The following is a 12,335-nucleotide window of genomic DNA, read 5'->3' as shown; positions in this document are numbered from 1 at the left end:
AGAATATCAATCATTTTGCTCAACCATTCGACATTGTTGTTGAGAGGACTATAGACGTCTCCAATCCATGTATTAATGTAAGCAATCTCCCATTCATCTCGTTTAGGTGATGAACATTCTGGTTGGTTGTTGGATGTAGTCTGGCCGATATCGATCGATGGAGATGGTGCTGTGTCTATCGATACTGGTGGCGTAGCTTCCTTCTCAAGCATGTTTCTAATGCTCTCAATCTCCATCCTTAGCACTGCCATATCACTTTGAAGAGCTTCATAGCTGCGATCTAATGGCTGGTAGGTATCTTCCACCAGTGTGCGGAATTCTTCCTCCAGGTGTGACTGAGCTCCCAACACATCAGTCACCATATCATCTATCTCCTCCTTGCTGTAGGGTATTGGTGCTGGTCTGTATGCATGGTAAGAGCGTGCATGTTCTGGAAGGCGTAAACAACTATGAAAAAGAGATGCTCTCTCCAGGATTTTTCTTATGTGCTCTTTGGTGACAGGGATGATTTCACCATCAACTCCCCTAGCATGTCGAAATTCATCTATGTGGACATCAAATTCGTCCCTCTCTTCCCATCTGAATCTTCTGGATCTATTGGTATCAAACGCACGTCGTCCAAACTACGTCTGTCGGTCGATCTTGCTGTTGTGCTGTCGATCGATCTAGGTAACTCGCCGTCGATCGATGGTGATGAAACGATATCGATCGTTGGTGAGTTCCCATGTTGACCAAAACATTGAGGAGTTGTATCCTCTGTCATGGTGACGTGGTGGTTATATGGGATGTGAGCTAGGATGTCTGGATGGCCACGTTGCTGTGTGAACAGGTTCTCTGGTCCATTGGCAACGTGAAGGATGTCTGCTATGTCCTCCCTGGATATGTGTAGAATCCTTCCATCCATGACTCTTGCAAAGCCATCTCTATCCCTGTAAATACCAAATTCATCAGGTGTTAGTGAAGTATTCCTAATATCATAAGAATTATGAAAACGAGATTGAGTTCTGGTGAAGGAATCGATTGATGGTGCAGTGGTGATGGCGATCGATGATGACATGGTTGGATCGATTGTTCTTGTTGTTGCAGGTCTCCATGGTGATGTTTCTTGTTGCTGGAGGCTGCAGGGTATGTGTTGTTGAAGTTGAATTTTTGTGGTTGATGTTGACAACATTATATACCCTTCTGTTTTCCTAATCGGTGAAATTCCGATCTTGTCCTTTAAGTCGTCTGACTCAATATCGATCGATGTCATACTTGCAATGTCGATCGATGGACGATGTCGTTTTGCTGGATGAGGTAGATAATCGATTGATGGTGGGTGGTGGATGTCGATCGATTTAGAGTAGGTTATTCTTGGGAAACGATTTGCAAAGTTATCATTCTCCAAGTAGTGTTCCCAAGCTCTTTCTTCTTAATAATCTTCATCATATTCTTCGATGTGGTCTCCACTGTGGGAAGATCTAACTGTATCTACTGCAAAACTTTCATGAAATCTGCTGTCTGCCCAACTTCTTATTGAGTGATTATCTTGTTTGCTGTTGGGTTGGATGGCGAAATTCGGGTAGCAATGATCTGGTAAATCGAGTTCATCATCTGGTGTATCTTTGTCGATCGATAGACCAAAGTTGGTGTCGATCTCTTCTGACTCGCTGGTGTCGATCGATGATGTAGTGAGGTCGTCGATCGATCCCGGGTACTCTGTTTCATACTCTTCTTCACAATGACAAACTGCAATGACACCAAGATCATTTTCTTTTTCCACACTTTTGGCTGGTGTTCTGCCAAGTTTGACAGGGTCGTAGTGGATATCTGGATCTATCATAGTCAAGCACATCCTGTTGGTGTTCAAATCACATACAGCTCCTACTGTAGCCAGAAATGCTATTCCAAGTAGAAGGGAAGAGTTCCAATTTAACTTCATATCCAGGACATGAAAATCCACAATCTGCACTTCCAGGTCTCTGATCAAGCCTACATAATTTTTCTGAGTGTAATCCACAAATATGAAGATCTCTGGTGAAGGCTCTAATTTCAGACTCAGATGGTCTGCCATAACCTTTGGTAAGATGCTGACTCTAGAACCAGTGTCACATAGTGCATGAGGAAACTCAATTCCCTTTACTATACAGGGTATTGCAAACTTCCCAGGATCACTCTTCTTCTTCAATGTGCTCCTCCTCCTCATGTTTTCTCTGACTGTGTCCAACATTCTCCTAATTTCATTTTCAGTCTTCCTTGTCTCTTTGAAGAACATCCACAATTTGCTTGTGAAGTAAACCTCTTCCAAGGTTTTTCCAGTGGGATTTTGAAAACTCTCTTATTGAAACCATCTATCTCCTTCTCATTAGCTTCCCTCTTAAGGTTTTTAGGAGTTTTCTCATTCCTACTCCTTAACCTTCTTCCTTCAGTTCCCTCTGAAACTGATGTAGTGTCTGAAGGGTTACTAGTAGTCTCTGCAGAGTCAGCTGGTGGTTTCATTGTTGGTCGGAGTGCATTGATTCGGTTGTTGTCAATTGCTGGTAATTGCACTCGGTATGTGAGAGGTGTGTCTCGATCGATAGGTGGAGAAAAGGGTCGATCGATGGGTGTCTCATCATTGTGTCGATCGATGAGTGGCTCGTCTCGTCGGTCGATATTTTCGTAGGTGAGGGTGGGTGGATGTGGATGCGAAGCCGTGAATTAAGTATGTGTCAAAATCCTAACAGCGTTGCAATCCGCAGTTGTTTCTGGAAATGACATCGATTGTGTCGATATATGGACTATCTGGTGTCGATCGACACCATTGCGATCCACAAAAACTTAGTGAACTTTCCACTTCGAAATCTCCTTCTTGAAGCTTTTCATGCTTCACCACTTGCCATAAATTATCATCTATGATAGCATTCACGTGGTGTTTCATGCTTCATTCTCCTATTTTCTTAGAAACTCTAGTTCTCCTAATAGAGTCTTCAGTTTGAACAATTTCTGTCTCAAGCTTCCTAAATTGAGAACAAATGGTGTCTATCTTGTGTTCAGATTGTTGAAGACAGAGTCAATATTTCCATTGAAGTCCACTGTAAACTTCTGCTGTCCTTAAAGAACTCTATCAATCATGGCATCAAACTTACTCTCCTGGGTGGGTGGTGGTGGGTTTTGGTAAAATGAATTGCCATAGTTCCTGTTGTTGAAAGGTTTTTGATATTGTGAACTCTGGTTGTAGTTACTCTTCTGACCACTGCCAAAAAAATTCATGTTGCCATTCTGGTTTTCAAACCTCAAAAATCCAGTACCTCCAATGAGTTCACATCTTCTTATGTATCAACATCTCTAGCCTCTCCTTCTTCAGCTGAGCAGACTTGCTTCCCCAGAAGCTCATGTAAAGCGTCTATCTTAGCTCTGACTTCACTCATCTGTTCCTCCCCGATGGCTGTAATAGATTTCTTCTTATCAGAGTTAGTGTTCTTGGTGCTGCTGCTGTTGGCTAGGTTCTCAATAAGACTCACAACCTCTATTGGATTCCTGTTGTTGAAGTTCTCTTCGCTAGCAGTATCAAGAGCCATCTGATACCTTAAGGTGATACCTCTGAAAAAGTGCTTAGTAGCTGCACTTCATTGAATCCAGTGTGTAGACAGTCTCGCTGGAAGAACTTAAATATGATCTACACGTCCTTAAAAGTCTCAGCAGGCTTTTGCGCGAAAGTGGCGATTTTGCTCCTTGAGTCTTCAGCACGTGCCTCATCAAAGAAATTACGCAGGAAGACGTTTTTGATGTCGGCCCAGGATGTCAGTGATCCTGTAGGTAACTGCTTAAGCCAATGTGAAGCTTCTCCAATAAGTGAGTATTTGAAGAGCTTGCAAAGTAGGTAGTCCTCAGGGACTCCATCCATGCGAATACCAGCTATAAGATCCTCGAACCTCTCCAGATGGTCCATAGGATGCTCGTGTGATAACCCAGCGTAGAGTATTTGTGACACGAGAGAGTAGTAATGAGGCTTGAGCTCGAAGTTCAGCTTCTGAATCTCTGGAAGTCGAATAGTTAATCTGTTGGTGTAGTACTCGTCATGACGATTGTAGTCTACCAATGATCGTGTTTGAACTTCTTCTCTAGCCTCAGCTTCTGGCTCAGGGATTACGTTTCCCTGTGCATCTAGCTTCTGACATGTTGCATTACGCAGATGACCATCCTGGTCATACAGGTTTCCATTCTCGCCCTGCGTGAGAATAACAATCGCAACCGTGCCTCGCGGGTTAGTATTGATCGATGTACGGTGGGTAGTGTCGAACGATGTGGAGCAGGGAAGTGTATCGGTCGACGGTGGTGTCTGAGTATCGGTTGATGATTGAACGTGAATATCAGTCGACGGATCTGCGGTTCTGTCGATCGATGCGGAGCGTAGGTCTTTGCGGATTGAACATTCCAAGTGTGCAGGATCTTCTGAGAATAATAGTTGATTTCCCTTATTGCTTCTGGTACTGTTGGGCATGTACCTGAAAAGACAAGAAAAATTTTAATCATAAAGGGGTAAAAGAAAAACCTAAAATTGATAAAATTAAATCTAATGGCGATCAAAGCTCCCGCCGGCAACGACACTAAATTTGATACCACTCAAATTACCCTATAGAGTGCTTTACTCTCTCAAATAAGAGGTTCAGCTGTAGTACTTAGGGATCGAATCACGAGGAGCTAGGGAACCAATTAAATCTAATCAATTAATCATCCTAGGTAAAGTTGGTTTTTATGATGGAAATGTAAAATGACAATCCTAAATGAGCAAGGTAGTTGCTCTACTAACAATATGATGGTTGTTTATAAGATAATGAAGAGTGCTAGACATAGGATTTTTATTTAGGTATTGGAGATTATAATATGTATAAATGCCTAATAAATTGTTTGCATGATATTAAAGAACTCAGCCGCTTAACAATCAGTGATGTCTCACTGGTTAAATAACTAGATATCTGATCTCAACTGTCGTCTGTTGACCAGAAAAAGAGTCGATCGATATCCTTTAGAGATATTGAGCGATACACCTTTCGCAGCACCGATCGATTGTCCATTTGGGATATCGATCGACGGCTTCTAGAAATGGCTAGGCGCGAGACGATAATGAACACTAGGTCTCAAGGAGGGCTCTCTCTCTTCTCAAACAGAAGACAAACTAGTTCAAACAGATAATTCAAGATATAAAGATCCTAGTGATCTATGCTCTAGTTAGCTAATCTAGAACAAGCATAGGGTGTAATCTATTTGATGAATATCACAACTTAACAAGTATAGTTTGGGGCTAATCCCACAAACCTATTTAAACCCTAGATCTAACAAGTAGACTACTCAGACATAACTAAGCAATTTATAACACAAGATAGGTAAAGAAATTGCATTAGATAGAGAATAGAAAACAAATGGATTTCAATCACAAATCTCTCAATGATATCTCTCCAGTCTCTCAAAACAAATAAAACTCTAGCTTTCTCTCACACTCTCTGCTTGCTTGCTTTCGCTTGCTTGCTTTTTGCTTTCTGCTTTCTGCTTGCCGTCAAAAACACTTAGGCAGTGTATTTAAGCATTTCCATTAGGTTAAAAACTTGTTAGGGGCAATCTCGTAATTTGGTGATGTCTTGGTGAAGTAGTCTGCTAAACCATTTCGTCCTCGCTATCGATCGACAACACTTGATGTGTATCGATCGATTATAATCTTCAAGTACGCGGATCTTCACAGCTACATCGATCGACAACTCTGATGAGTATCGATCGATTCTTCTCTGAATGTTGACTTCCGACTTGGTCTTGAATGGTCAATTCGGGTGTATTATCTCTTGTGTTCCAAAATGCTCCAAAAGCATCACTTTATCACGAAACACTTCTGAACCTGAAAACATACCTAACATGCTAGAAAACATATTAGTTACATAATAAAAATATCATTATACCATAGTAAAAAATAGGTGAAATCCATGGTATATCAGAAACATATGAGTATAATTCGAAGAAGTCTTCCTAGATAGACCTCCGTCCTCCCACCGTGTGTTACTTTGCAAAAGTCATTCACATGCACTGCAATGAAGACTGAGATAGTTGGGAGTCTTTTAACTCCTATCTTTGAGCACTTTAGAGTATTTGTGGCTAGTTGCAGTAAGTCACCAAATGATTTTTTTGAATTAACCATAGTGTCCGGCGACCGAAACCAACCGACTATTCTGTGAACTCCAATGACCAACATAAATTGAACTGTCGGCATGAGTGGTCCTAAGAACAGCGAAATGAAACATTTGCTTAGGACTCCCCAAAATATTTACAAAAATTAACATAGAAAAAAGGCTCCTAATTTGTAAAAAAAAAAAAAATTGAAAATTCCTTACTAAATTGTTTAGGGGAATTTACTAAAAAAAAATTTCAAAATTTACTAAATTTTTTTTTGAAAATTCCTTATTTTGCCAAAGTCTTATTGGGTTTTTTCCTCAGGTACCACTAAAAGGATTTTAATGGATGAGAAGAATTTGAAAAATGCTAAATAGTTGAAAGAAGATTGAATTTGATTTTTCAGAGATGAGCAGGGATATCACTTGGTTAAGCTACAACAAAAAAAACCTTGCTTCTCTCCAAAGTAACCCATTTCGTCTCGCTTTCCAACCTACTACAGACCAGCTTGTTCCCCTTCCATCTTGACGAGCCGGCAGAGGAGCATCTTCTAGTTCTAGCGCTCTTGCTTCTGCTGCTGAAGACGGGTTGTTGATCTACCACAGTTCCCTGCTTTTTCAGACATTCCTATACAAATCATGGTTAGTTCCAGCGCATTATGCTAGACGCTCTTCAAGACCATCCATGCCAGAGTTTTCCAGCTGCAAATACATGCATCCACTGATTCCACCATGTACCCGAGCACAATCACCGCACCAGCTTATGAGAGTTATGTTGAGGAGACTGAGGACAAGGATGAGGAGTTTCTCCATTTCTCTCTGATTTTATGTTGTATGTTTTTTCGAGTTCGACACTGGTTTCTTTTGAGAATTGTTATTGAATCTTGAGATTATCATATGTTACGTTTCTTTTGTGTTCCAGTGTCGTTACATCTTGTTCATATTGAGTTAAGATCTTGGAATGAAAGAGATAGATATAATGAGAAAGAAGAAAGAGGAATCGTTAGCACAATTGTTAATCAGAACTAGAGTTTGAACTGAAGTAATGTATTATAGTTTACAGCTCTAGTGAGAATAGCTCTTCTTTCTCGAAAAGGAGATGACCACCGAGTGAACAAACTGCTGTCTTGCATGTGTTCATATAATCTAAGCATAAAATTCACTCTTTGTTTCAATTGGATTTGCTTCCGAGTTCTGATTCACTTCTCACATCAAATGCAGTTGACAATTCAATATTCTGGATGATGAATCAATTCTCTCTGCGCGAGTTTGGATGTTAAAAAATCCATCTCATCAATTTGATTAAGAGGACTTCTCTGCATGGTCACTATTTACTTTCAGAAATGAGACTGAAAAGGGTCCGTGCGGATTCTAAAAATCCCTACTTAATTATTTGAAAACTTGCAGGACTAACGTTTAGTTTCCAACAAAAAACATGCAAATATGTGAAGCTAACATAAACTGAGGAAAAGGAATAGAGTTTTAACAAATCACATTCAGGATTTGTGCTACCACAAGATTCAATTTTTAAAAACAAAAAAAAACGGAAACCACAAACTCTTCTTCACGAGATGCTCTTATGTTTAGTAAGAGCCTCCATCACCACCTCCTCCATAGCCACCACCACCTCCACCGTAGCCACCGCCTCCTCCATAAGCCCGTGGAGCACTTGGTCTATCGTTGGCAACATTCACTCGGATGTTGCGTCCATTCAGTTCCTGAAAATACAAAAAAAATCCAAAACCATTAAAACACAAATAATTATCATTATCGAAAGACTACTAACTAATCATTCAGATACAAACCTTTCCGTCCATCTCAGAAATGGCAGCATTAGCTGCACTCTCATCAGAGAAATTGACAAATCCAAAACCCCTCGACCTCCCGGTTTCTCTATCAACGATGACCTTAGCTGCACAACATTAAAAGAAAATATAAAATTTTTACCCAATGTAACAACAATCTTCAACACTGTAACTATCACTTACAGTCGATCACTTCACCGAAGTTAGAAAAAGCCTCCCTCAATGACTGATCATCAGTCCCCCATGAGAGACCTGAACCAATCACCATACGAGTCAAACCAATTTTCAAATTAAAAAAAATATATATATATATATCAATCTTTTTAAAAAGAAGGACAAGATATTTACCACCGACAAAAAGCTTGGTCGACATGAACCGGAGAGAACCGAGCATAGACTGAACTGGAACATTACCGGTCTGAGAAACCGCACCTTGCCTCAATAGACCACCGAGACTTTTGCAGAAAGCCATTTCTACACAAATTTAAACCACAAACACAAATCAAATCAGCAATAACAAAACAAGAACCCTAAATCAATCAATCTTCAAAGCTATTCCACAACGATAATAACAAGATCCTAAAAGTTTCAGATCTATATTTAACTTCAACAGAAAGAGTATATAAAAGCTGCTGATCCTTTAAGTACGAATCGGAACAGAGTACGGAGTCGCATCACGGGAATATTATCAAATACACAAATCAAAAGCCTTACGAGGCATACGAAGAAGAAGATCAAGAAGAAAATGGAGTTGATCGGTACCTGGGAAGTAAAGCTTGGAAACTAGGGTTTTGGTAAACTGGGAGAGAGAGGCAGATGCCAGGGAATAGGGTTTAAGAGGTGTATATATACAAAAGGTCCTAAGAATATCTCATTTTCTTTTTAAGATTTTTTTATGGCCAAATGATTATCATCTGCGCACAGGTGTATATTGATAATGTGTTCTAATGCATCCAGAGTTACCCACGTGTATTGTTAGTGAGTAGATCCTGGTTCTACCATTCTGTTTCTGAGTGTAGGATGTAGTCGGTGTAGACGAATTATACTCCGGACTTATCTTAAAAGTTCTTTAAAATTTCGCCTATTTTATTTGCTCGGAGATTTTTATATTGGGCTTACAAACCCATGTTGCATTCCAGGATACGTTGATGGGCCATACAAGAAAACTTAGTTTTGACAAAAACAAACAAAATAATCAGGAATGAAAAACATTTATAAAGAAAAAGGAAGAGAACTTTTTATCCCTTAGATCATCAAAATGTTTCTCTCTCTCTCTTCTCTCTCTCTCTCGACGAGTTTTTTTCGTCAAAAAACATAGATTTTTGTCTCTCATTGAGAGTATTTGTCCGACGGTTAATTCCCGTGAATTATGGGGTTCTCATGTCGGTTTTTGTCCGTTGAGTCAACTCTCTGGCGGTTATCGTTTTGACGGTTTCTCAAACCGCCATGGTTATATAAAGATGCCTTCTCTCATTCTAGTTCTCTTGTTGTTCATATTTTACTTCTCAAAATGATGAACGACAACTTAAGAAGAAAAATGCAAGAAATTGATTTAGGTGTTCATGAAGCACCGATTGCTTTGCCGGCGGCGATTTGTGCTAAGGCAGTACAAGCCAATCGGTTCTCAATTGTGGGAGTACTTGTCAATCCCCAAAAACAAAATATGCGTGCTCTAATCGGACAGATGCCTCGTCTTTGGGGGCTTGCAGATGAAGTTGTGGGTCGTATTGTGGAGCCAACTAAGTTTCAGTTTGTTTTCCGATCAGAGGAAGCCTTGAATCTCGTTCTCCGTCATGGGCCGTGGTCTTTCAGCGAATGGATGCTTGTGACTCGTCGATGGGACGCAACCTTAACTCCAAACGACCTCAAAATCATACCTTTTTGGGTGCAAATAAGAGGCATCCGTTCACAGTTTCTCAACCGTCAGATGGTGGAGTTCATTGCTGATCGTATTGCCGACCATATTGGTCAAGTTCGTGCTATTGAGTTTGATGAAGCGGCGAGTCTTACAGACTATGTTCGTGTCAAGATTGACTGGAACATTGATCATCCTTTAAAGTTTCAGAGGAACTTTCAATTCAATGTTAATGAAAACACTACGTTAAAGTTCTGATATGAAAAGCTTCGGAATATTTTCGTTAAGTGTGGAATGCTTACTCACGAGTTGAAGGATTGTCTTCCTCATGACCCTGACGAGGACATATCTGATCCTCCGGTTGATTCTCCTGACTCTGAAGGGAATGGCAATGAAGCATTGCTGCTGCTGACTACACCGGAGGCTCCGGATGCTGATACACACGCTGCTGCTGTTACTGGAAGGGTGTTTCCAAAGGAGGAGGGTGGTACGAAAGACGGATCTGGATCGTCCTCTGCTACCGATGACTGCACTCTTGCTATACCACACTTTGATGTTGACATGGCTGCAGAATCAATACGTTATATCAAAGCAAAGTTGGCAAAAGGCAAGTTTCTAAAGGGGGAGTTGCGTACTTGGTTGCAGTTACTTGATAAGGCACAGGAGGAGCCAATGGAGGTTAAGCATAAGCAAACGATACCACCGCTTTTTGGTTTTGTGCGGGTTAATATCCCAGATGATGATCATGTCCATATACAAGGTCTTGATCACATTCAAACTCAAGTCAAAGAGAACGAGTTCACTGTTATGTCATCAGATTGGCTGGTTACTCAGCATTACGAGACTTACTACCATCCTTTGGAACTGTGTGACCCTGAGGAGGAGTATATGAGCGGCTTTGATGAGTACGTGAAGGAAGAGGAGGACTTCTATGTTAAAAAAAATAAACGTATGGAGTTTGTGGAGGTGGATATTGAAGATTCACCAACAAATCGGTTGGACCTGTTTCTGGTTTGTAAGAAGGAGAGAATCGAGTCGGTTGACTCATGTTCTGGTAATGACTATGACGGAGGCGCGGGGGGACTGGTACCCCCACTGTTTCCATGAAGATCATCTCCTGGAATTGTCAGGGCCTCTGTGCGCCGCTGACGAAAGATCGTCTGAAGGAGCTTTGTCTCAAAGTTTCTCCAGATATTTTATTTCTTATAGAAACTATGAATAAGAATGATGTAGTAAGAGATGTTGTTGTAACTTTAGGTTTTGATTTCACATGTTTAGTTCCTCCTCGTGGCAGAAGTGGGGGTTTAGCAGTCCTTTGGAAGAAAGATGTTGTTGTTACTAAGTTGTATGAATCACCAAGACTCATTGATCTTTATGTTCAATACAATGGTTTAAATTTCTATTTGTCTTGTGTTTATGGTGACCCAAAACAACAATATTGACATGTATTATGGGAGAGAATACAAAGAATTGGAGTTTCTAGAAATGGTCCTTGGCTTTTAGTTGGGAACTTTAATGAAATTCTAAATAACACAGAAAAAGATGGAGGTGTCGTACGTGATGAATCTTCTTTTCAAGACTTTCGTGATCGTTATGTAACTTGTGACTTACGAGATTTACGTTCCATTGGGGATAAATTTTCCTGGGTGGGTACACGTAACACACATGTTATCAAGTGTTGTCTTGATAGAGTGGTAGCAAATTCAGAATGGTTGTCTTTGTATCCAGCATCTGAAGCAGAGTTCCTAAGACTATCAGGATCAGATCACCGTCCGGTTGTTACTACAGTTTCTTTTCTTAATCAACGTTATCAGAAGCCATTCCGATTTGATAAGCGTTTATTCAAAGTTAAAGATTTTAAAATGTATGTGGAATCGGGATGGAATTCTTTAAGTGGTGGACGACAAATCTCAATTGGTAAAAGAATTGCAGAGTGTAGAAAAGCAATGTCAGTTTGTCGACATAAAAATAGATTAAACGCTGCTAAACGAATAGAAGATTTACAATATGAGTTGGACTTTGTTTTAACATCTACGGGTCGAATTCGGAGTCAAATTCCAAGGATTAAAAAAGAACTAGCTCAAGCATATCGTGATGAAGAAACTTACTGGTACCTCAAAAGTCGAAACACTTGGTTATGTTGTGGTGATCGTAATACTAAATTTTATCATGCCACAACTAAAGCAAGATCTTCTCGGAACAAAATATATTCTGTTCAAGACGTAAATGGTTTCGTATATAAAGGAGATGAGGCTATTGGTAGACATGCCGAATGTTTTTTTAAAGAAGTATATCGTGTGGGGAACACAACGGTTCTCCCTTCAGTTTTTAAAGATTTAAAACCAACAGTGACAGCTGAGATAAATGAAGATATCACTAGGGATATTTCAAATGAAGAAATTAGTGCAGCAATCTGTCATATAAGCGCTGACAAAGCACCAGGACCAGATGGACTAACGGCACGATTTTATCAAGATTGTTGGGATATCGTAGGAGAAGCCATTTGTGTGGAGGTAAAAAGTTTTTTTGCTACAGGAAAATTATCACAAGGGCTAAATC

At 40.2% G+C, this 12,335-nt stretch overlaps 2 protein-coding genes across 2 annotated transcripts; one reads left to right on the top strand and one right to left on the bottom strand.

Annotated features, from left to right (window-relative positions):
• Positions 1–7,548: 7,548 nt before the first annotated feature.
• LOC108832187 (glycine-rich RNA-binding protein 2, mitochondrial) lies at positions 7,549–8,824 on the bottom strand. The gene is made up of 5 exons (XM_018605682.2): positions 8,684–8,824; positions 8,270–8,395; positions 8,105–8,173; positions 7,922–8,028; positions 7,549–7,834 (listed from the first exon to the last, which is right to left on the bottom strand). Exons 2-5 carry the CDS (start codon positions 8,391–8,393, stop codon positions 7,700–7,702), a joined length of 435 nt encoding a protein of 144 aa, XP_018461184.2. The 5' UTR covers positions 8,394–8,395; positions 8,684–8,824; the 3' UTR covers positions 7,549–7,699.
• Positions 8,825–9,184: 360 nt separating this feature from the next.
• LOC130504551 (uncharacterized protein At4g02000-like) lies at positions 9,185–10,042 on the top strand. The gene has a single exon (XM_056999169.1). The coding sequence runs from the start codon at positions 9,432–9,434 to the stop codon at positions 10,032–10,034; it is 603 nt and encodes a 200-aa protein (XP_056855149.1). The 5' UTR covers positions 9,185–9,431; the 3' UTR covers positions 10,035–10,042.
• The last annotated feature ends 2,293 nt before the right edge of the window (positions 10,043–12,335 follow it).

This window comes from Raphanus sativus, unplaced genomic scaffold (assembly GCF_000801105.2).
Source record: "Raphanus sativus cultivar WK10039 unplaced genomic scaffold, ASM80110v3 Scaffold1653, whole genome shotgun sequence".
Taxonomy (NCBI): domain Eukaryota; kingdom Viridiplantae; phylum Streptophyta; class Magnoliopsida; order Brassicales; family Brassicaceae; genus Raphanus; species Raphanus sativus.
The sequence above is the reverse complement of the archived record's forward strand: the minus strand, read 5'-3'. Positions and strand labels throughout refer to the sequence as shown.